A 26,176-nucleotide genomic window follows, 5' to 3' on the forward strand; every position below is an offset into this window, starting at 1 on the left:
TGGCAGTCAACCTAACAAAGCATATTTCTAGCAATGAAGCCACTGGTCCTCGCTACTAACGATCCCTAGTTTAAGTGTACCATGAACTGCACTCATGAATAAGGACTTCTATCGAGTCCGAAACAAGTCGGGCAATACCGAAGTTAGTACTTTAGTAAAACTGATATAAATAATTTCAATGCAGTATTGCTCACTTATATTTATTATTCCACCAAAACCACCTCTACTCACCACTCGTACCTTTATCAAAATGATTAAAAAAAAATAAAACAATAATTAAATGTCCTTTTACATATTTAATAAAACAATAAATAATAAAACCTCTGTCACAAATCATGTAATAAATCAACTCATAGGTTGATTTCTTTTTGGGTTTTGTTTTATAAAGTACATTGATGTTCAGATGAACTCGGGTTTAGATATAGCGTAGTGTGGATTGGTGACGGTGTTCCTCGCTAGGTAGCGCGTGATATGAGCCATCACAATGCGATCGCCACCTACAGCATTCCAGAAGGCCCGTGCTTCGCCTCGGATTGCTGTACCTTGACCACACTCCTGTATTTACAATATAATTTAAGGTTGTGTTCAACAAAAAAAACTGACTTCAATCGTTACAAAAGCAGCTATTTTAATTTAAAAACTAAACATCTATTAAAAAATTTTCAATTTTTATAAAAATGGATCCTAGTAACCTTAATGAAGCATTATTTATTTATTATCTGTGGAACCAATCTAAAAGTATATCCTTTCAAATATAGAATTTTCAAAGTCGGTTTACAAATGACGAAATTATGTTAATAAACATAGAACAAATATCTATAATCAAAATGAAAACGCCCTTATGTTTTACAATCAGTTAATTATATTTTTTAAACAATGTTCAAAAGAAAATGGTTCTTGGCTTGTTATTTATAGCTTTATTACGCGATTACCTTGAAAATTCTTAACCTATTTGGTTAATTATTTTTAAAATTTGTAAATTTTATAAATATGTGATTACTCCTCTGTTAATCCCTATAGCTTTTGTGATAACTGAAATTACCGGTTTTTTGCAGAGCAAAATTAACTTGTCACACGATTTCACGTTCTTAATTCAAATATTTTTAAAATTTTAGATTTGGAAAAATATAGAAACCTTTACGTTAAATCTAAAATTTCATTTTTCATCTTTGCATCATTCGTTATTTTTTCTATATTTATTTTAATAAGGATAATTTGACTTATGCATTGAAATTATGCTTATATCATTGAAAAAATAGTACAGTGTAATATATATGCAAATATAATAACCCTCCGTACTTCCACAGGACTCAATATTGAAATCTGAAATTATAAATTTGATTTCATTTTGTAATTATATTTTACTTATATATTAAATAATTTCAAATGCAACTTTAATATTATTTTTAAATGACTTCTAAAAGATATAGGATTTCATTTTCATGTATTTTTTTTTTTTTATTTTAATAAGGATATCGCAGCTTACTATTTGTGTGCTGGACGTTTTTCTAGCTACGAATCTGTCAATAACAGAACGAAATGTACCAAGATTTTTCGCCTCCTGTGGGAAAAGGTAAAAGGTTGCAAATATTTTATTGAGCTAGGTGTTATCTTGCAGATGTTCATATAACTGTTTTTTATATCACTAAGGTGACAAACAAGTAAACAGCCCACCTAATGGTAAGCGGTTACCGTAGTCCATGAACGCTTGCAATAATACCAGGAGCATTACGCGCGGGTTACTGACTCTTAAGGAAACCTCTTTATCACTTTTTTGAAGAACCCCATACTGTACTCTTGACAAAAACTTGAGAGGGAGTAGATTCTACAACCTGAGTGTTCGTGAAAAGAAAAATCTCTGAAACCATATAGGCTCTAGGATATGACTTCCTGTCTATGTCGAGCTGTACGATGGAAAAAGTCACCGAGGGCGTCATATTGATACAATATACCAATATGAAGAATTTAATACCAAAATAATTTTGCCAAACGATTGTGAATAGGGCAATACGTTGATATATATAGAACAGATAAAAGTCAATATAGTAAATGTAAAACTAACCTTAGGTCCAAACCCACAGCTGGGGATATTAGAACAAACAGACGAATGCCGTGATGTCACTATAGACTTAGATGTTTCATCTACTAAAGTGAACCTTGACTTTACCAAGTCGTAGACCTGTCGAAAATTACAGGTGTCACATCATCATCATATCGATGGCTAACTTTTCACTGCTGAATATAACCCTCATAAAAGGAGTTTTGCTAGTAGTTGCCACGCTTAGCATGCGGGTTGACAACTGCAATCACCCATTGGTGATGTTTTAAGAGGGATGGTCCTGACCATCCCTCGACCTTTTTTTTTATACAACTTAGAATGGCAAACAAGCTGACGGCCCACCTGATGGAAAGTGGAAACCGTCGCCTATACACATGAGCAGTACCATGGACATAACAGAGTATACTGTTTCGCCAATGATACCCCCCCCCCCATGCGTTGCCATTCCTGAAGACTCAGGTGTTATTCCTCTGTACCCAGTAAATTCACGCCATATCCCACCCTTCAAACCGAAACACAGCCATACAAACACAACTGATTCACGGTTGAAACCACCTTTATTAAATTTTCTTAGATATTAAAGACAGAAAATAAATATTAAAAATACATACCGTCCCCACATCTTGTTCATTAATATCTCTCAATAGTTCGTCAAATGTCTCCTGGTAAAGAGCTCCCATCCATGGTTGTGTGAAGAAACTGTATAAATCATCTATTCCACCCATCTACAAAAATATGAAATTCCAATTTGAAAACTGTCATTGTAATAAAATTATGTTGACATATTGACAATATTCTTATAATGTTAAACATAACATGCCCGTACACTGGTTGACTAGATGATACATACTATCACATGCCATTTCTATCATTGATGTCACTGATTACATAACTGTAGACATGGGTACCGATCCGATATTGATATATTGGGTTTCTCTGGACATTTATGGCGGAAAAAGATCATCACTCTTTCCGATATCGCCCATATCGGTCGGATATCTATTTTCGAATATGTTTAAAGTCTGTTATCCAATATTATATTTTTGGATAACAGACTTTTAACATATTTCATATTGAATGAATATATAGATATTATAACTAAAATATACATATATTGCTATATATTACAGATATAAATAAATGGAAAAAAGTAAGTAATTGAAACATTAATCTAAATAACTTTTAAATAGAAACACCCAAGATTTAACTTAGATATAACACCCAAGATATAACTTTAAAAAATAAAAGAAAACATAAATTACTTCAAATCTAGCTAGAAGCTTGTTGAAGAAAGACTCGTGTTTTCCGTATAGTTGCGAGAGAACTTCGGTGGAAAAGTTTTTTTTCGAGAGACAAGTGACAGATTCCACGCAATGCAAATCGTTGAGTTGCAGCCGAAAATAGTTTCCCGGACTTATCAGTGATGAGGGTGTGGCCCTGGACATGAGGAAATAAAGGTCTGTAAAACTACTGAATTAATATTCTGTTAAGTTTGATCAAAGTCATGTCAATAGTTTTATGCAATATTAAGAAACTGAAGGAAATAAGAAACCCAATGTCCACATCTAGGCTTGACGAAAAACTTATTAGGTTAGGTTAGGCGAGATTTCCAACAAATTAAAAGTGATATCATGAAGTGGTTCTGTTTTTATCTGATCTAAAAACTATGATTTAAGAAGATGATGAATATGTTTAAAATAATTAGCAACACATATGTTACGCGATGCTGCATATATCCTCACACGATATGATAATTACATTAAACGATTACAGGCTTGTTTACCACGTTAGCTGTTAAAAATCTTCTCTACCTGGTGTGGCATGGACAATTGAACTTCCATCGGTAACTCAGGTCCTGGCTTCCTAAGCTTCATATAATACATAGATCCGACCAACGTTGCACATTGCAATATGGGTGACTCGAACTTCATAACTGGTTGCCATCTAGTTAAATTAATTCTATCAATATATTTATTTATTTTAACAAATATGCTTACTGACTAGTGTATTCCCAATAAGTAAAGATGTAATGGTAACCCCGTCTGCGCTGCATGCTGAATGATGATAGGCGAGAATGGAGTCAGGTCAGTTGCCCCATCGTGACTAATTAAGCGGGAATTAAATACGATGGTTTCCAGAAGGACTGCTTGGAGATCCCCCTGATATTGCTAGCAATGGGATATTTACATACTATTACTACAATTTCTTTTCCTCCGATAGTAGAAACTGTCGCCTATAGACATGAACAATACAATCACAGAATACGCAGTATCATAGAAACTCCTATACGTTACCAGTCCTAAATACTAAAGTGTTGTTCTTCCATACTCTATAATTTCACTTAATATATCTCACTCAATAGACCAAAACACGTCCATACACATCAAAACACATCCAAGTAAAGACAGAAATCACACAAATTTTTATCTCTATAAATGTTCACATAAAAACCCTTACAAATTTGGGCATAGAGAAAAAAAAAATATCAACATGCAATTATCTTACCTTCTTTGTAAACCAAGTGCAATCTTTGTAGCGCTCGGTACATTAGTGTCATCAACGCTTACTTGAGATCCTTTGTACCTGTTAAATAATTCAACACAATTCGATTATCTTTTTTCTAGAAGAATAGGATAAAAAAATTACGAATGTAGTTATTACGCAAGCAAACTTGAACTGTATCTAGGCAGGAGTTCTGAAGCAGTAAGGTCAGCTTCTGGGTTGCCGATAACGAATGGGTCTAGCTTCTGCAAAAAGAACCTGGCTAGCTATAAAATAAAGCATAATATTAGTGTAACAACAAATTAATATCTAAACATACACTAGTCAAAACGACGTGGATACTCGGCTGAGCAACTCTACATACTTTTTATAAGAAACATACATTTTGTAATAAAGTTAAATATGATAACACCCTTAGTACTTAGTAAAATCGATAGATATTCACATTCATTCATGATTCATGGAATCAGGGCGAATTCCATGTATCATGAATGAACATAAATTTTACGTTCAATTGTTTAAAAAACAGTTGCCACTTTCAAAACGTGGTCCGTGTGTTTGTTCGCGTTTCATTATCATCACCATATCAACCGTTAACTTGTCTACTGCTGAACATAAGCCTCCTCCTTGGGGAGTTTTGCCAGTAGTTTGGCATTGGCGATGTTTTAATAAGAAGGACGCTGCTGCCCATCCCTCGGCTATTAAACTCCCTGAGTCTCCTGTTACGACACCCACGGGAAAGGAAGAGGTGGCTACAGAGCATGATCATTATATCAGCCGTTAACTATCCTTGACATAAGTTAAGACCACAGAACTAAAATGTTCGGCTTTACCAGCAGTATAAGAAAAAGTAAAATATAAATAGAGGTATTAAAGATGAGAAATGAGAGTTAAAGAATAGATAAGAACTAAAAACGAAAAGTGAGAATTGAAATATAAAAGATGAGAGACGAGAATAATAATGTGGCGAGTCAGGTTGACAACGAGAGGCGCGAGAGACTTGCAAGATTGAGAGGGCGCAACGTACAGTTTCACCGATATCCGACGAGTGGTGGCGGTGTGCAGGTGAAAAGAACAGGAGAAAAATGAGAACAAGAAGGCACTAAGCAACCGCCTCACTGACGTCCTAGGAGCGGTACTGCGAATGGTGGCAGCGTGTAAGTGAGAGCAGGCGAAGAGAGAAAGGCGATACGCACGACCTCGCCGACGTCCTTAAAACAGTAGTAGTAGCAAATGATAGTGGCATGCAGGTGAAAGGGTGAGGAAGAAGTGAAAGTGAGTGGGCGCTACGCACAGCCTCGCCGACGTCCTCGGAGCAGTAGTACGAGTGCTCGCGACGAGCAGCGTGCAGACGGCGCGAGTACCGCGTACAAGAGCCGGCGCCGTAAACGTGCGGGTCGTTGGTCTCGAACAACGGACCCACCACCAGCCCACCGTCGTACACCAGACCACACTCGGTTATAGCTGAATACAAAACGGACACTAGAGATATTGCTTTATTAAATATGAACAACACCTGATGGGTTTAATAGTCTCTAATGAGTAGTTGCTATTTATTTTTCAAAATATTATTTTTATAAAATAAATATGTCTTCAACTAGACCTCTTTAAATAACCTCCTTATTATGAAAGAAGAACGAAAAAAACCAAAATCCAATGTTTTTACTCTCCGAGGACCTCTAAGGGTATCTCTATACCATTTCAATAACTACTATTTAAATCGTCACCGTTCCAATATCATACGAAAGCCCAAATTAAAATTGAAACCTTAAAGGCATTCGTAATGAATTATATATATTATATGAGTATATATATTAAAAAAAAAACCTTTAAAAGCATTCACGTCAATAGCTTTGAGACCGTAGTAGAAGAGCGCGAAGCAAGGTAGCCGTATAGCGTGGAGTGGAGCCATGAGGTTCAACCTGATAACCCGTGAATTTCGTTGCCGCCAACTGAATAGTGTGCACCGGCGGTATACATGGATACCAAGCTGCTCCAAGTTAGCTTGCACTCTCTCATCCACCTACAATAGAAATATATTGCCAATAACTACAAATGGTATTTTCATTTCATACTACTTATTTCTTTTCATGCTATAAAATAGCAGATATTTAGAGATCCACACCCCTTGTGTGATGATAGTGTTAAAACTTTCTAAGCCACCTTTGTTTTATACGATCTCTAACATGGCTTCTCAGAAAACGATTTTAAGTGGTGTCCGAAACACAAAGCAAGTTTGTCACTTCCTTGCATTTTTTTAAATGATCGAAACATGAATTTGAATAATTGAGTGGTTTTTATAATAGTCTAATAGATCTGACAATTATATCCGGATTCTCTGTCATTGCCATATTTTTTTTACACAACTTCAACTACTTCCATAAATTAATGTACTATGTGAGAATTCACAGTAAAAAAGCAGATTTACAGTTTAACCACAATACATTTATAGGTAACTTTAGTACTTTTAAATTGGCCGGTGACGACTCAATGCCCGCAAAGAATGTGGCTTCAATAATACTTAAAAGACTCGTCTCTATGCGTTAAACCCTTGACCAAAAGTATATCAGTCTAAGCTAAATGAACTACCAAATAACTCTAACCATAATTTCAAGTGCTTATATGGACAGACAAATTAACATTTGAATGATAAAAATACATACAGTTTCATTATTGAAACAGTTAACCCGCAAAGCATTGATATCATCAGGAGGGAAGGGTTCAACGAATGCGATCGTGCTGGGAGCTAGGCCCAACTCCAGCAATGCCGCCATACAACTGTACACTTCCAAACACACCCCGTACACCACCACTGGATTCTCTTCGCTTAAACAGTGCTTTGTATTCTCTGAAAAAAAAAAAAGAGATACTGAATCTAGCTATTATCAAGACCACAGACCTAGTTCCACCAGAATGCAGGTGTGCACGACGCACCTTTTTAGTTTCTTTTTTAATTTTATTTTTTTAAAAAGATGTTTTGTTTGTAATTTGAAGTCTGTCTTAGTTTAGGTTTCGTTTTGTTCGCTTTTTGCTTCATTGGTTTGCTTTGTATATTTTTATATAATTATGTTATCTTTCTAAAACACCGTTTTTCCATACCAGCATACAGTTCTTTCGCCCACAGCAGGAAACACTTTTTTGCAGAAAATTAGTATGTAATTATGTATTAGCCTAGCCTTTACTGTCTATGAATGCCTATAATGCCAGAAATGCGTTGACAACCCTTGTAATATGAAGACATTGGGTCACAATAGACTCAGTAACTTCACAGCCATATGTTCCAGATCAGAATACTGACTACCCTTTGGTTTTTTTCCCAATGAACTCTTCTACTCAAAAGTCGTCCGGAAGACATTGATTAACGATAAGGCTGTTTTTTGTATCACTTCCCATTAATATTTACTGTATTTATTATTTTTGTATTTGATATAGCAAAAAAAAAAAAATACAGCATACAAAGTGACCGGCGGCAGAGTTATTACGTGAAACAAATTCATCTAGAACGAAACTGGATGGTAAGAAATGAAGTCCACCATCAGTTTTATCAAAATCAATAGATGCCCACTGATTCTACGAAGGCTCCCTATTCATCAACTAGATGGAATATTCCTTGAAGCTCAAACTAGTACACTGGGGCCCATTGGGATATTTATTATATTGATTTCGAATTTATTGTGAAACTAGCGATCTGACCCGGCTTTGCACGAGTAGACAGAATTTTCGAAAATCAATACATATAATAAAAAAATGGTTCGGCCAATTCAACTGATCAGTTATTTTATAGCATTTTATATGTGATTTACTTATAAACCGATTGAAATAAAACAAACGCTTAATGTTAAGTGAAGCAAACCGGAACGCATTAGTGAAAACCGTATTCAAATCGATGAAGCCGTTTCTGAGATTAACGTGCACAGACATACAGACAAGTAGACAGAAATTCTAAAAATCATTGTTGTGGGTTCTATTGTGTTCATATAACATTCCTCCTCCCTTCATAATAGTTTTCCTTATATATCTTCTATATACAAACAGCGACCAATTACGATTTTAATATATGTATTGATTGACATAGGTATATTATAGTTTTTTTAGTGGATGAAAATGGAATGGTAACCCCGCTAGCGCTAATGGGATACGCTGGCGGAGCACCAGTGAAGGGTGATCGATGAGAATGAAAACAGGCCAGTTAGCCCATCATGATGAATTCATCAGGAATTAACCATGATAATTTCCAGGGGGAACCACAAAGAGGTTGACCTGATTGGGTATATTGCTAGCAATGGAATTTTTAGTCTCCATTACTAACGATCCCTTTCCCCCCGGTATATTACAGTTAGGATAATCCATACACAAATCGCTATAGCATTGACTAATAACTAAAACGAAGTTCCTTCCCCAAAACTGTGGTGTTATTTTGGTTCAATACCAGACAAGTACTTACTGGATTCTGATATCAAACACATCAGCTTTCGCATTGAGAGATTGGCTTCGAATAGGGAATTGATAAGCATCACATTTTCTGGCATCTCCGGAGGCTGGGGCAGTTTAACAGGCTGATATTTTGGGTTGTCCATTGGAATTCGGCCACAAAGATTGCCTTTCCTGAATAACAAAATTAATTTGAGTGCTGAAAAAATGTAGGTACCTATTTAAGTTCGTATTTCCTTGGTAAATATTTAAAAATAACTACACACCTTATAAATTTAAAATACACACCAGAGGGAGACTTTGTACAAAAGTCGTTTGCTTGGGTACCTCTGTCCCATTCGTGTTTCAACCATGAAGCAGTTGTGTTTACATGGCTGTGTTTCTGTTTGAAAGGTGAGATATGGCTTGAATTTACAAGGTACAGAAGAATATATAACACCTGAGTCCTCAAGAATGGCAACGTATGGGGGATATCATGAGCGAAACAGTATACCCTGTTATGCCTATGGTACTGATCATGTCTATAGGCGACGACTACCACTTTCCATCAGGTGGACCGTCAGCTTGTGTGCCATTCTAAGTTGCATAAAAAAAATTATTATGCTATTAAAAATACTTATGTATTAAAAAGGCATGTAAAATATGACGTTAGTTTCATGTAGGTACTGAACAACACTATGTAGTATGGTCCCGGCATTAGAATAGGCCCTTCCGTTCCCGTAAGTGTCGTAAGAGAAGACTAAGGGAGGACGAGGGATGGGCAACAGCGTTCCTCTCAAAACATCTCCAAAGCCTAACTGCAAGAGGGAAAGGGATTGTTAGCATTGGAGTTTGACAGCCCCATTGCCAGCAATATGCCCTATTAGGTCGACATCCACGTGGTTCCCCCTGGAAATCATTGTGAACAATTCTTGTCGAATTCGTCACGATGGGCTAACTGGCCTGCTTCTTCCTCACCTATCATCCTTCACTGGTGCCCCGCCGGTGTATACCGATAGCACGGGTGGGGTTACCACTCCATTATCACCCATTAAAAAAAAGCCTAACTGCGATTGCCAATCAGTTTGCTATGCGTTGCAACTGCTGGCAAAACCCCCAAGGGGTTATGTTCAGCAGTGGACAGTTAAAGACTGATATGATGATGATGATGACGACTGAACATCACTAACTCCACTTCTTTTACGAGTTCCAGAGACTCCTTCAAGTAGTCAGGATGCTGGAATTGTTGACCACAGGTGAGTACCAGTTCATCATAGTACTTGACGCCACCGCCTCTCAAGTGAATACACTTTTTTTGTCTATAAAATAAATTCATTATTGTTAATTATTTCCCTCACCTGCCTGCCATACCAGGAGAACAGCACAAATAAAGATAGTTGATTTACCAGAGGGAGACTTTGTACAAAAGTCGTTTGCTTGGGTACCTCTGTCCCATTCGTGTTTCTACCGTGAAGCAGTTGTGTTTGCATGGCTGTGTTTCGGTTTGAAGGGTGGGATAGAGCGTGAATTTACAGGGTACAGAGGAATAACATCCGAGTCCTCAGGAATGGCAACGCATGGAGGGTGTCAAAGGACGAAACAGTATACTTTATTATGTCCATGGTACTGCTCATGTCTGTAGGCGATGGTTACCACTTTCCATCAGGTGGGCCGTCAACTTGTTTGCCATTCTAAGTTGCATAAAAAAAAAGTGACATTTAAAAGGTAAGGTTATTAATTCGTTTTTTTTTATAATTATTACTTCAGAACTCAATCATATATAAATGAATTTAGGGATTCTTTTTATTTCAAAGGATATACTTTCTTTTTTGATTGAAAATTTCATCGAAATCGGTTCGGGTTACTAAGTCAAAATTACTGGCTCTTTCACGACTGAAATTAATGTAATTTTTTTTATGAACATAATTTACTGGCTCTTTCACGACTGAAACCAACCGTGAAGCAGTTGTGTTTGCATGACTGTGTTTCGGTTTGAAGGGTGGGATATAGCGTGAATTTACAGGGTACAGAGGAATAACATCCGAGTCCTCAGGAATGGCAACGCATGGGGGGTGTCAAAGGACGAAACAGTCTACTCTATTATTTCCATGGTACTGCTCATGTCTGTAGGCGACGGTTACCACTTTCCATCAGGTGGGCCGTCAGCTTGTTTGCCATTCTAAGTTGTATAAAAAAAAATTCGACTCTCTTTCCTAGGAAACATACATATAAGTACATACGTACTTTTTTTAAGGAGCCAGCGCCCTCTGGATAATAATTACAAGAATGCCAATACTAGCCTAAAAAGGTTCCACAAATATGTTATCAATTTATCCCTTGTATTTATTCATACCTGTCAATATGGACCATAACCGCTGACATGACGTCGACATAGAAGTAAAACGGGATACTTTTGAGATATTTGTCGGTGTAGCGTCCGTTCCTTGGCACGCAAGTGTCGGCTGCCTTCAAACACTCCCCCACAGTCGGTAGACCATGCTCTGACACTAATGTTATGTTGCTGAATGTCAAATATTGTGCTGTGGGGCTAGAAAACAAATTTATTTGAGAAGAGAAGAAGAGATATAGAAATGAGAATAGCAAGCTGATGGCCCACACCATGAAAAATTATAACAGTTGCCTATAGACATGAACAATACCACGAGCATCATAGAATACATTAACAATGCCTATGGTACCCCCCAAGCATAGCCATTCCTGCCGTGTAATTCCCGCATAGAATAGGCCACCCTTTCCTTCCCCGTAGGTGACGTAAGAGACGACTATAGTACATTACTGCAGCGGCCAGCAACTGAGGCAATGATGGACGAACGTGCAAATGTGGGCCGAGGCGTAGCCAAGGCATACATACGTGAGTCCATCAATGCCTAGTTATGGCCAAGGCTTGTATTTTATATAGTACTTTTTAACAATGCGCGGAAATCAAAAACACAATTTTACTTTTTAAGTTCAATGACGAACAATAATAATTTTTCACGCGCACTAATATTACTTTGTTTTTTTTTTCAATAAACAGCTTTCTATTTGCAAGCCAGTTCGAAATTGAATTTATTTAAATTTCGAACTAGCTTGTTTTTTTTGTAACCTTTTATTAGTTCCTCTTAGTAGCCATGTTTCTAAGTAAAAGGTCATTCCATTTTTAAATTACAGAACAGATATGAGTTTACGTAGTAATTTATCTGGCAGCAAAACACAACAGATATGGATTTTCATACAACTTTTGCCGGCCGCTGCCCGCATGTATCTGGCCAGTACGGCAATTTTGATTTATCTCGAAGAAGATTGTCAAAATAATGCTCACATTTCCAAGCATGTTTAAGAAAATCTAATTATCGACACCGGTGTCCCTCTTAAAACATCAACGAAGCTTAACTATGGTTGCCGAACCGCCTGCCAAGCGTGGCACCTATTAGCAAAAGCCCTCAAGGGCGAGTTCAATGTTCAGTAATCTGAAATTAACGGTTCTTACCCCATGATAAGGGTTTCTAAAAAAGCGAGTCCGGTGCGACTAGCACCGACAACAACAATACTGTTGTTTACATACACTTTGGGCAAAAAGACAACGGGCGCTCCAGTATCCATAATGCGAACGGTGTCGACCTGGTAAGTTTAAATTAATAGATTATTATCATTATGAGGCTATAAAACAAAGTCACAGTCAATGAATGTTTAGACAAATTTACTTTCACATTCATATTGTGTATATATTGTTCGCCATGTATGCCATAGAATGGGCCACCCCTTCCTTTCCTGTGGGAGTCGCAAGAGGCGATTAAAGGAACTAATTGATAGAGGAATGGGCAACAGCGTCCCTTTATAAACATCTGTAAAAACCTGTGGTTACCAACCCACCTACCACCACCTACCACCTTATGGCCTTATGTCCAGCGGTGGACAGTTAACAGCGGAAATAATAATAATAATTTATACTGTAGTGGTTGTAAAGTGAAAACACAAATACTATGTAAGTGCTTATATTTTTTAATACAGGATCATTGAATCGATAAAAAGGTACACGATTTCTCAACTTCCTTTACTACCAGAGTATCCCATACTTACACATCCTGGAATATTTTATCTAAGTCTTTATTGCTGCTTATGTTGGGCACAGAACGCCGCGGGTGTATTGGGACCATGTGCCCGGTTAAAGACATAAGATTACGACTCGGACACTGTTAGAAGAAATGGAAAGAAAATAAATAGGGCATCAATGAAAGACTATCTAATTAAAGATTGTGTTCCATAAATATATTCATAGAACCTAAAAGTTATCATATAATTCACCTATAGGTTTTTTCTAATACTATATACTTACCACTTCGCCCTTTCCAAATAGTCGACACTTCCAAAAGAGAGTAGTGTACTGTGTTTGACGGAGCAGATCCCGCATATACCACCGCCCGTGCGGCTCGAGGGCTGGAGATATCACCCCCGCTAACACCTTCACAAAAACATTTTAAAATCTTTGATCCTGGACACTATAAAATAATAAAAATACTAACTAAGCACTTTGATAACTACTAATTTACCATTATATCATGGCTATAATTTACAATTAAGACATATTTTACTATCATTATAACATGGCCATGTCAGAGATTAAGCACAACAAAGATGACCAAAATTCTCACCCTACTCCTGATGAATAGTAGACCCTGGTTTTTTTTTAATAGAATAGAATAGAATAGAAAATCATTTATTCAAATAAACTTACATTGAAGCACTTTTGAAAAGTCATTACATTTTTTTTAATTTACCGCTCGTTCGGAAAGCTGTCTCATCACAAGAAGAACGAGCAAGAAACTTGCGTGATGGTAGTTATGGACGTTATAGAAATAGCTTGCAAATATGTCTCAGATCTGATAGGTTCAGAAATTTCATTTTAAAATGAAATCTTAATTCCAATTATTCAGTAAAAGAGGTCTATCCTCCAAAAGGAACGACCTTGACCAAACTGCATCCTTCGATACGAAAATGAATGTACGTAAGATTACAGTCTGATTACAGATTTGCCTACTCAGCAAAGGATCACATGTAAAGAGATAGGTCATTATCATTCTCTTGACAGTATACTATATATCTACTGCTTGGTCCCATACTAGGACCCCTACTTGGTCATCCAAGAGGTGGCTTCCTGCAACCTCTTGGATGACCAAGTAGCGGCACGTAGTATATACAAAGATATATCTAAGAAAAGTTACAGTAGCATCAGTTTCAGGTCTACGAGGCTCCGGTTTTAAATCGTACTGCGTCCGGATCACCGTTCCATCTTCTAGTGGTCTATAAAAACAATATTGTCGATATAATTACGGGTAAGTTTTATAAAATTATATCGTTGACAGCGACACCACATTGAATACAAAGGTCTGTACGTTATGGGGCATCTCTGGTTGATGATGACCAATAACATGACATTCACCTATGTGCTGTTATGCAGTAATACTTTTGCATTACAGTCTATAGTTTTTTTTTTTTTTTTTTATTATACCAGCCATTAATCGTCCACTGATAAACATAAGCTTCCCCCATAAGTAGCCAGTAGTCATTTTGTCAGTAATTGTCACACTTAGTGAGCGGGTTAGCAACCGCAGATAGTCTTTGATAATGTTTTAAGAGGGACGCTACTGGCCGTCCCTGGGCCATTATGTTCCCTTAATCGCCTCTTACGACATCCACGAGAAAGATGGGGTGATTTATTCTATGTTTGGACCACACAGTGGTCTATAAAATGCAATCTATAAAAACCATAACACCATAGCCTTCAGGAGTAACACTAGACACGCCCATATTTTTCTGAGCATTCTTACTCGTATTACAATTACTACTTGGCAAACTCTTTTCGAAAAACTTTACCTTGAAAGTGGATAAATACGAAAAATAGAGGATCGTACATGGCGAAAGGCTTTGGGAAAGGCCTATGTCAAGTAGTATATAAATACAGGCTGAAATAGCGGCAAACTCCACCACTAACTCTCGAATTAATTTGTTAATTGTAATTTTACATCACTGAAATAGTAAATCTAGTCCTCATCACTAAATCACATCGTATATATATATATATATATATATATATATATATATATATAAATCACAGCGTAACGCTTAAAAAATACTAACCCCAGTATAACCATGCCAATTGGCTGATTCTGACTTAGAAGCACGAAGGAGCTAAGGGTGCGTGACGTGAGGGTACTTTCGAAAAGTTCGAGCAGCGGCTGGGCTCGTGGCGTGTGCTCCACTATACCACTAAGGCTATTGAGGTCACTTGCTTCGCCAGGGCGTACGCGGACGTCCCTGGAAAATACAACCACATACGTATAACCTATTTGTTGTTACGCCAAATCTCTTGGAAGTAGGCAGAGCAAACCGAGTACCAAAGGCCTCGATCGACACATACATCTCTTGCTTCATACACTTTCATATCATGTCTCATAAATGCTGGTCAGTTGTTGGCAATTTTGAGTACATACCACTATTATGTGTACTAGTATGGTATACATATATACTCTAATATAATAATGCAAATAATTTCCTATGGCTTAAGACCCCATCGTTGATTTCTGCAGGTATAAATGTTTAATGATTAAATAAAAGATGAGCCAAAATACAATACAATGCACCCGGGTTGTCAGTTCGCAATTACCCGCAGACTAGGGTGAAAATAGGTAACAATAGTAATTATCAAAAAGTTTAATAAACTCATCAAACTTTTTGGTAAAATTTACACTAAACGGAAGTTTATTCTTTTCTGTGCACGGTAGCACATGGTTGTCCAAAAATAAATAATAGGCGTGAGTAAGGGTAACGAACTTCTATAGTTTTGTAGATGATGGAGCTGTAGTTATAGGGAATTGGTTCTTTAACGGAAGTTTATTCTTTTTTCTGTACAAGGATAAAGGATATTCTATAAAACAAAATAGCCGCAAGTAAGACTTGCTTATAACTTAGATCGTCTATCGTTTAAACTTCTGCAATCAGCGTATTTTAGGCTACTGTATTATCTATGCATGAATAATGTTTTCATGAATTTATTTGTTTTTTTGGACTTATAATTATGTATGGAACTTACCCTCTTACTGAATTCACATGGGCAATGTATAGTGTCGCATTAACAAACCTCATACGCGCGCTGTATGGTGTAACTAACTGAAAAGTATTCATAAAACAAAATTAATAAGTATTGCTAAAGTCTATCATAAGTGTACTATAGTATTGTATAGTAAGTATTGTAAGTACTGTTATGTATGTCTGTTAAGTCTAAAAATTTATAATAATTAAGCTAAAAGCCGTGTAGCTCCCCACATAGAATAAGCCACCACTTCCTTTCCTATAGGTGCCGTAAAAGGCAACTAAGAGGGCTTAAAGTAAAGGAATGGGCAGCAGCGTCTCTATTGAAATATCACCAAAAGCCAAACTACGGTTGCCAACCCATATGCCAAACATGGCAACTACTGGCAAACCCCATCTTATCGGGGAGACTTATGTTCGGTAGTGGATAGTTAACAACTGGTATCACCCATTAAAAAAAACAATGTTTTTCAAAATGAGTTTTCTACTTCAATGTTAAGTTCAAATTTATTACAGTTACCGTAAAATGTTCGAGTAGGGGGAAGGACGGGTGATTGGAGGGGAGGCACATGACGCAGTAGTCACGGTTGGGGAACAACTCGAAAGCGGCCTCTAGTATGTCAAAACCTAATCTACGTAAAATAAAAGAAAAATTAACTAAATATTGAAATCAAAAATACTAATTTAAAACTATAAATTGAATATTAAAAATAATAAATTAAAGATAAAATACTATTTAAAGAGGTTATCTTTAGAGACTACAGTATGGGATTCATCAAAAAGAATGTATTAAGACTTCTTCAGAGTCAGCAACGCGCACGTGACACCCCTAGTGTTGCAGGAGTATATTGTAATCCATAGTCTCTGTATTTCGAATTCTTAACCAATAGATAAAAAATACAGGGTTGGGATTGCACTGTGACTATATTTTTTTTAAACAATTTCAATAGCCTACAAATCTAATGAGATTTATTTTATTTTATTTATTTGGCGTTTACAAATACAAACTTAAACTATAACATGCAAGTACATTAATGTATTGATCAGGTAAGCTTGCCACAACATGTGCACACAGCGTGATCCAATAATAAATGCGATTGCATAGCATACGCTTATAAAATTCCTACCTTTCGTCATAATCGGGGTGCATAGCAAAAACTTCTATTAGAAAGGCATTAGGCTTCCCCGAATAACGTACAGGCTCCGGGATGTTCGCGACCAATGAAGCAACTGAAATGATACAAGAAAATTAAAAAAATTTTGCTTCACAACTGATAATGCCGATAGATAATGTTGATTTCTTTTTACTTGGAAATAATTTATTCTACCTCTGTCAATGTGCTGAGCACTAGAGACCTAAACGATCGGCTAAAGATAGTAGCTAAGCTTTAAAAAAATTATTTCTTTTTATCTATATATGTATATGTGGCTACAATATAGGTATACCATATAGGTTATACCAGCGGGAGACTTGGTAAAAGTCGTCTGCTTGGGTACTTCTGTCCCAATCGTGTTTCTGCCGTGAAGCAGTTGTATTTGATTGGCCATGTTCCGTTCGAGGGCAATGAAATTACAAGGAACAAAAACATAACACTTTAATCCTCAGAAATCGCAACGCATGAAGAGTACCATGTAGGACACCGTATACTCTGTTATATCCATGGTACTATTCATGTCTGTAAGAGACTGTTACCATTTTCCATCTGGTGGACCTTCAGTAGAACAAAAACTGTATTTTTTGGATGGCAAACAAGCTGACGACCCAACTGATGGAAAGTGGTAACCGCCGCCTATAGACATAACCAGTATTAGCAGTTTGTATTTCTTCTGTTTTTTCACAATAAGCCTTATACAAATAACGAGCATGTAGTACAAGTATAGAACTCTTCACCGGTTAACTATTAGATAGAAACATTATTTAAGATTATTCTCCATGGAAACTCTCTTGGCTGTTTAAGAAATGCGCATGTGCACTCTTAGACAGTTCTTACTAAAAACTTCGCTCCTAATCTTGGGTTTACCTGAAAGAACCCACCTCCTCCTTAAGCGTATGTTATGTTCTACGCGAAACATGCGTGGACTGAATAGTGGTCGGAGATTGATTGCTAATATGGAAAGTTGTAGAAATTTTGGTATTAATATTACTCTTAAATCGGCCAATGTTGACAATCGCACGCATACTAATAATATCGGAGTTAAACAAAATAATCATAACCGACTACTTGTCAGTTAATTATAATTCTTTGATATGCTCATGTCAATGTGACGAAAAAGAAAAATAAGAACAAAATACGACCAAACAGGAGATAGACTAAAGATATAGACTATAGTTATCTCTTTTCCATTCCATTCCTTACTTAGTTACCTTGGTAAGGTAAGAAATATAAACGGGCTTGCATATTTACTTTGCTTTTTAGATTTTTCCCTCTTGCAGCTTTTCTCTTCCGCATGTAATTCTTTGTTGTGTTTCACGGATTCATCCAATTTTTTCATCTTACTATCTGCCAGTCTGTAGACAAATTGAAGTAGAAGAGTACTTTATTGCTATGTATATTAGTTGCTGCAAAATTGTATTAGATTTATTTATTATAATATTGATTGATTATTGATATAATTGAGCAAACTACTTCTCAACCGACTTCAAAAAGAAGGAAGTTCTCAACTTGGTTGTATATTTTTTCATATTTGTTACCTAATAATTGTTTGTTAACTAATAGGAGTTGAGGTCAGAAGGGAGAAAATGTTAGGACACTTGATACGACACGACGAACTGGTGATCATTATAATAGAAGGTAAGATAGAAGGAAGGAGGGGAAGAGGGGACCAAGACATAGCTACACCAGGCAGATCAAGGAAAAAGTTTATGTTGTGTCGTATCAAGAGGTGAAGAGATTCGCAGAAAATCATAGTGAGTGGCAAGAGCTCCATCGATACGAGCGCAGCTCTTAAGTAGGATAGATAGGTTACCTAATAAATCTGTTTGTTTCAAACCAATTTAGAAATATCTTTTTTATCTGAAACGATATACTTAGAGATTGGATCAAATCTTCATTAAGTATTTTCAAGACAAACAATACTATTTAAAGTACTTCATAAACCAACCCGCCCTCTGCATCCTTATACGTCAACATCTGAGGTACTCGCAACAAATGAATGTCAATATTGACAATATCAAAGTCCAGTTCATCCTCCTCGTCTTCTAGAAGATTGAATATATCGAGCTGAGCACTAGGTGCAGCTGGAGGGACCTTATTGGAGGAAGCAGCTGTGTGATCAGGTCGTATTTGGCTAAATTCATCCTCATCGCACATCCATGTCACCTAAAGTGGAAATAATGAATACATATTTAAATTTTTGAGAAGCATCGATCATCAACAACTTGATTCACAGCCATCATATCATCATCATCATATCAGCCGTTAATTGTCCACTGCTAAACATAGGCCTCTCCCTTGGGAGGTTTTACCAGTAGTTGCCACGCTTAGCTGGCGGATTGGCACAGTTAGGTTTTGGTGACGTTTTAACAGGGACGCTGCTACTCATCTCTCAACCACTAAACTTCCGCAGGCGCCTCTTACGACATCTACGAGAAAGGAAGGGGTGGTCCATTCTGCGCCGGAACCACACAGCCACACACCACATATACCTCTGTTTCAACCGTGAAACAAAAGTAGTTTTTTGATTTGCTTACATACCATTTTTCGCTTTATAGATTAAGATACGACAGAAAAATTAGAAGGTATTCTATGTAAACATTACATTTTAGTCCTTAGAAAGAACAACGTATGAGGAATACAATGAGTGCCACCGAGTATTTTATTATGTCCATAGTCTACTCGCTTATCTATTGTAAATTATTAAAAAACATGTTTGCAAACATAATTGCGATAGTAACTTTAAATAAGGAACGCGATTAAGTAAAAGAATACCTTTTCGCTTTTCTATTTTTTTTATAACACAAAAGGCAAAGGAGTATACAGCTCACCTGATTATAAGTAACTACCGCCGGACTTGACCATCCGCAACACCGAAGGAATTGCAGATATGGTACCGGCCTTTTAAAAAGGAATATGCACTTTTCTTGAAGGTTATAAAGCCGTACCTATTGGTTCGGAAATACTGGAAGTTGATTCCAAAACGTGGTTACGTATGGAAGAAAGTGCCTAGAGAAACGCACGGTGGAAAACACAGTGTTGTATCCATCCGAAAAATTCCTCAGAATTATTATTTTAATGAGGAACACTACTGATTATAAATTCTCTCATTATCACAGAATAAATTATCAAAACAAAATAATACCTATATGATAACAGTAGATCCATATTAATGGCCTTGAATCGTACATAGAACATATTCCTATATCGGAATTACTTACTCCAGCTGTCGTGTCCTTCATCCGACTGAATCGATCATTAGAACCCTGCGCTAAATCCTCCACATTGAAAGTCGTGCTGGCTGAAAAACTAAATTATAAAATTACTTATGGACCGACAGTCTAACAAAAAAAAGAGTTTGGATATTTCATCTTCATTATCAAATGTAAAAAAAATTGTTAGATCAGTATTTTTTTTTATTTTATAAACTTTTTATAGAATTTTTGGTGTTCTCGCCTATCAGTAAGCCTACTTATATTAGGTACAAGTTATTATGTGAAAATTTCTATGTTCAAGCAATAAAGTATTTACCTATTTACATAAACTTAGGTACAGTATAAATTAATATTGTAAGATGTTGGTACATATCGATATCTTAATTAATATAATATATCGAAATATTGGTTGTCGCTACCGCGTGCGAAGACTAAATCTAGCAACAACTTTTTCGATTCGCTCTTTCCCATCGAAACACTACGAAAGAATACTATCTACCGATAGCTTCATTTAACACTTCCACCCAACCAACACCCCATTCACTGTTATAAATCCATTGAAACATGGAATCTAACCCTTAACTTACAACAATTTTATTGTCAAAAGTTTCGTCAGCACACATTACGTCAGGCTCGCGCTCACATCATGATTGATCACGAATTAATCCCGAAACTAGTTGAGCTATCTCAATACAATTACATGTAAGTTAAACCGGTAGATATTATATTAAAATTACAACAATTTGACAACAACAACAAAGAATGCCAGTGTTGTAAAAATATCAACCAGTGGAATCTAGTAATAAAAAGGTTACCTCACATTAGAATCCATATCCTTGCTTCGTTTGTGAGAAGGATCGTCATCCAAATGCCTGAGGCCAGCGAATGGCGATAGTTCGAAACTCTCTTCTAGCGCCTCATAGTTAATCTGAGTGTTCAGGCACATTACACCAACAGCAAGTTCTTTATCCTACAATTTGTCCATTCAATACCATTAATTTTCATATAATTAAACCTTCAGGATTTTAGAAAAATCAGATAGACGGTAGAGCAACCTGGAAATTTCTCGCTGACTTAAGAAAATTTGGCGTCTGAATCGAAGCACAAAGTTATTGTCATTGCTGACGATCTGATACAAAAAAGCACATCAGTAGGTGTTCATTACAGTAGTCAGTATAGCATCATTTATTTAAACTTTTTACCGTGTGGTCCCGGCATAGAATAGGCTACCTCTTCCTTTCCCGTGGGTGTCGTAAGAATTGACTAAGGGAAGATGAGGGATGGGCAACAGCGTCCTTCTTAAAACATCTCTAAAGCCTAACTGTGGTTACCAACCCGCCTGCCAAGAGTGGCAACTACTGGCAAAACCCCCCAAGAAGGAGGCTTATATTCAGTAGTGGTTAAAAGCTGATATGATGAAAACACTTAAAAACACTTTTTTTTCAGACCAACTCGCACTCTATTGTATTACGAATACGGTCGGCCAGCGTTACCCCACAAATTCTGCATATAAAATTCAAGAATAGATTTAAGCATATCGCTTACCTCACAGACAAGCAACACCCTGTCAGACTCGGGATGCCGGGATATAAGCTCACTGATGTAAAACTCGCCGTACAACTGCCGTAGTCGTGCGGAGTGCCGCTCTATTATTGGCACTATATCATCGTTATCTTCTTCCCTGTTTACACAAGCACATATTTGTCGACCTGATAGGGTATACTGCTAACAATGGGACTAGAATTCCCATTACTAACAATGCCTTTCATCCACTCATCTAGGATTCGGTACCATTGACTGAATAACGACCGATATGGTGATGATAAGAACATCATTATCACCATATTAGTCATTATCTGTCCACTGGTGAACATAAACCTTCCCCATAGATTGCCATAAGGAACGGTCAAAAGCTACCTGCATCCATTGACTTCTTACAATGCGTTCGAGGTCGTCACTCCACCTAGTTAAAGATCGTCCTATACTGCGTACCCTGTACTTTCAAAAACCTTTTTTCCCCTTTGATTTTTTGTTCTTCGAGCTACGTGACCAGCTCATTACCACTTTAGTTTGCTTATCCTTCAGGCTACGTATACACGGACATAATAAAACATTATCCTATAATTTAACATTTTACTGTACAATAAAGTATTACAAACAAACTAAATGCATCTGGGGGAAAGGGATTGTTAGTAATGGAGACTAAGAATCCCATTGCTAACAATATACCCAACCAGGTCGACCTCCTCGCGGTTCCCCCTGGAAACTATCATGGTTAATTCCTGATGAATTCATCGTGATGGGCTAACTGGTCTGTTTTCATTCTCATCTATCATCCTTCACTGGTGCTCCGCCAGCGTATCCCGTTAGCGCAGGCGGGGTTGCCATTCCATTTTCACCCAAGAAAAAAAAAAACTAAATGCATCTAGTTGAAAAAAAGATTTACAGTATAATAAGCCAAATTAACTCTGTTGCTCAGATCTAAAATTCTCATCCAGCAAATCCAGAAGGGAAAAAGAACAAAAAATAAAAACAGACTACTACTTCCACTAGCGAGGGAAAAGGATTATTGATAATGGGATCTAAAAGCCCTATTGCTAGCAATATATCTTATCACATCGACCTCCACACAGTTGTATTCCCTCTAGAAATCATCATGATTAATTCTTGTGGAATTCGTCACGATGGGCTAACTGGCCTGCTTTCATTCTCATCTATCATTTGTCACTGGTGCCCTGTCAGCGTATACCGATAGCACAGATGGGGATTCCATTATCATCATTAAAAGAAACTACTTTCACTCACTGTCTAATAAGTAGATAACCTTAGGTACAACTTTTTAAAGAATCGTAGATACTAACACAGCTCTTCTTATGTGAAGCCGAGGACAGACCTCTTGCCGGTCAGCGATACAAAGAATGGGCAACTGGTCACCAGGTATCCCACGCTCCATCACCTGTACGCGTCGGAACGATGACTCTGACCGTGATTGTCCCGGTACCAGCACTAACATTGGGAATATAAAAATCAACACGCAGTTTAAACGCCGAACGGTTAACACTAGGCTCCGTACTCTATTAATTTGCTTGAATATGCTTCGTTAAGAGGTGAAACACGTGCGTGGACTAAATGGCGGTCGGAGAATGATTACTAATATAGAAGGTTATAGTACTTCTAGTAATAATAACAAATGACTGCTATATCACACTATACATAATATCTTCGAGTGTTGGCAGTCGCACGCATAATGGTAGCGGAATATTTTAAAAATAATTCTAATCGACTAACTATTCAATTGACTAGTCCGTTAGATCAAAGAGTTCTTTAATCTAACTGCGTATAAATTATAATATAATGTCGTATTCGTTTGTACTTTTTACGAGCATTAATAGATTGGTCGCCTGCACGGAAGGAAGAACCACAATTTAATAATCACGGGGAATACCAGCCCCATTGGCCTGGCAAGATTGGCATATTACTAGAAATGTGGCCGCTAGGTGGGGGGGGGGGGGGGTATATATTATACTTACATAAATAATTTATTAAAGACTTGATCATGCCAATATGGTGAACGTAGGCATCATGCATAAAGATTGATTTCAACATATTATCCACTACGTCTCGATTGTACGTCGGATTCCAGCAAAGAAGATGCAAGAATATTGTGTTCCGTGCGTTCAATTCTACTGATCTGTAATATGATGTAATTATTCGAACTTCTAATTAATATCTACTTGTAAATATATGTACTCACGTAAATAGGTATGTTACGCAAACATGAGACTGCAAATGTAAAGTTTAAAAATCTTATTGAAGTTTTAAGACAAATAATATATAGCCTATATTTCTCACTTATAGCTTTCAATAATAAAACTCTCTAGTAACAAGTTTTAAGACATCTTTGTTATACAAGGCGAATATAGATACCTCTGTAATTAGTGGGAATTTTTAGTAAATTTTTAGAAAAAAAGTAATAGGAATCGAACAGCCCCATTGCTAGCAATATGTCCTATCAGATCGACCTACACACGGTTTCCCCTACAAACCATCGTGGTTAATTCTTGTGGAATTCGTCATGATGAGCTAAGTTACCTGCTGCCATCCTCGGCTATCGTCTTTCATTAGTGCCCCGCCAGCGCATAACGATTGCGCAGGCGAGATTACCATTTCATCATTACCCATTAAACTCTGACGTGGCTTATCGAACAGCGGATTTAAAGATTTTTTAACATACTTATACTTAGTCCAGATATACTCTTCCCAAGCTTTAGGATGAACTGCTGGTATAAGTGGATAATCCTTAGCAATTAGACATCCAACTATGGCCTCGTTAATGTCGAGTTGGCAAATGGACAGTATACAGTTCTCACTAAAATTGGAATAATAAATTGCATAATGTCACCAGTATAAAGTATATATTATTAAATTTAAATCAACATCGAAACATTACCGCTATAGATTTGCATAAACGATGGACATTTCACTGAAATATTTCTTTGTGTACTCTCTTAACAACTTATGCCAGTATTGTAAATACGCGTGCATTGTAATTTTAAGTTGTAATATGCAATTTAGATATTGTGACCAAACTATTTCCAGAGACCACATGCGCAAAAACGATATATTTTATTCACGAATAAAATTAACAGGATATTAATTTCTCTGAATTGAAAAACTATATTATAAATCGGGGTAGGAGGTGACGAGGTTTCTTCATCTCCTTCCCGGATATCAGCTAAACTTCAGGGCCAGTAACGCGCGCGTAATGCCTCTGGTTCATAAGCTGCCACTAATAGTGTCATATTATCTGTGACTGCAGTAACTGCTAGCGATCAGGTTGACTGTACGCTTGTTTGCCACCTTAGGGCTATTAAATAATCATTTGCGTCCAAAACTCAATTAATTAAAATCACACAAGAGGCTCAAACCATTACTATAGCAGAATATCAAAATCTCAATATAAATGTCTCAACGCCAGCTAACAGCTTCAATTCCTATAGGTTCTTCTCTTATATAATACTAATAAGAGAAAACAAGAAAACTCACATAAGATCAACGATGGTCGACGTGTCGTGGATACGAAAGTTTTTAGCCATTGATTCGTTGATCAACTCAAATATAATGGGCGCATCCTCCACGCAAGCCAAACGCACACGGCCCAAGGAAGGCGGCCGGAATATGCGGGAAACCATCGCTTATTTCTAAACCTTCTATGTGTAAGATTATTCTGGTCAGAATCCCGCAAATAATTTTTTATACACCGAGTAATTAAGGTTTTCAAATTGACATTTTAATGACTTCAAACAGACAGCTAAGTTTCTTCTTTAAAAAAGTTTTCTTTCTGTCTACTGCTAAATGTAGACCTTTACCTCTTGAGAGTTTTGGCAGTTACCACGCTTGGCAAGAGAGTTGGCAACCGCAATTTTAGACCTTAATGATGTAAATAAAGATGCTACTGCCCATCCCTCGACCTTTAAATTCCCTTAGTCGCCTCTTATGATACCCACTGAAGAGGAAGCCCATTCTAAACCGGAACACAGCAAATACTTAAGCCAAATTTTAACTACATTAAATCTAGAGCTAGGTAGTATCATTAGGTATTCTGTGGAGATCGGTGTGTATTGGCTAGTAACCCATGTTATAAATTACATATATATTGTGATATAAATCAACATGGAAAATTGTAACCCTTTATATGATAATATATAAGTACAGGTGACGTGTGCGTAGCACAGGAAAAGCGAACG

The 26,176-nt window shown here is 36.9% G+C and overlaps 1 protein-coding gene across 1 annotated transcript; it reads right to left on the minus strand.

Moving 5' to 3' along the window:
• Window positions 1–328: 328 nt before the first annotated feature.
• On the minus strand, window positions 329–25,809 carry LOC116413227 (cilia- and flagella-associated protein 61-like). The gene is given in 34 exon segments (XM_052894302.1): window positions 329–555; window positions 1,487–1,561; window positions 2,063–2,179; window positions 2,671–2,784; window positions 3,322–3,468; window positions 3,470–3,496; window positions 3,871–4,003; window positions 4,565–4,642; window positions 4,721–4,827; window positions 5,369–5,375; window positions 5,701–6,025; window positions 6,389–6,584; window positions 7,225–7,409; window positions 9,006–9,166; window positions 10,162–10,290; window positions 11,325–11,519; window positions 12,462–12,549; window positions 12,552–12,592; window positions 13,052–13,164; window positions 13,308–13,433; window positions 14,194–14,272; window positions 15,110–15,286; window positions 16,062–16,138; window positions 16,581–16,692; window positions 17,188–17,290; window positions 18,466–18,569; window positions 19,163–19,380; window positions 20,436–20,523; window positions 21,245–21,399; window positions 21,975–22,110; window positions 23,291–23,435; window positions 23,960–24,120; window positions 24,664–24,798; window positions 25,476–25,809. Coding segments are annotated over 34 exon segments (4,356 nt in total). The 5' UTR covers window positions 25,622–25,809; the 3' UTR covers window positions 329–399.
• Between the last annotated feature and the right edge of the window lie 367 nt (window positions 25,810–26,176).

Source organism: Galleria mellonella, unplaced genomic scaffold (genome assembly GCF_026898425.1).
Source record: "Galleria mellonella isolate WM207_F2 unplaced genomic scaffold, CSIRO_AGI_GalMel_v1 utg21, whole genome shotgun sequence".
Classification (NCBI taxonomy): Eukaryota; Metazoa; Arthropoda; class Insecta; order Lepidoptera; family Pyralidae; genus Galleria; species Galleria mellonella.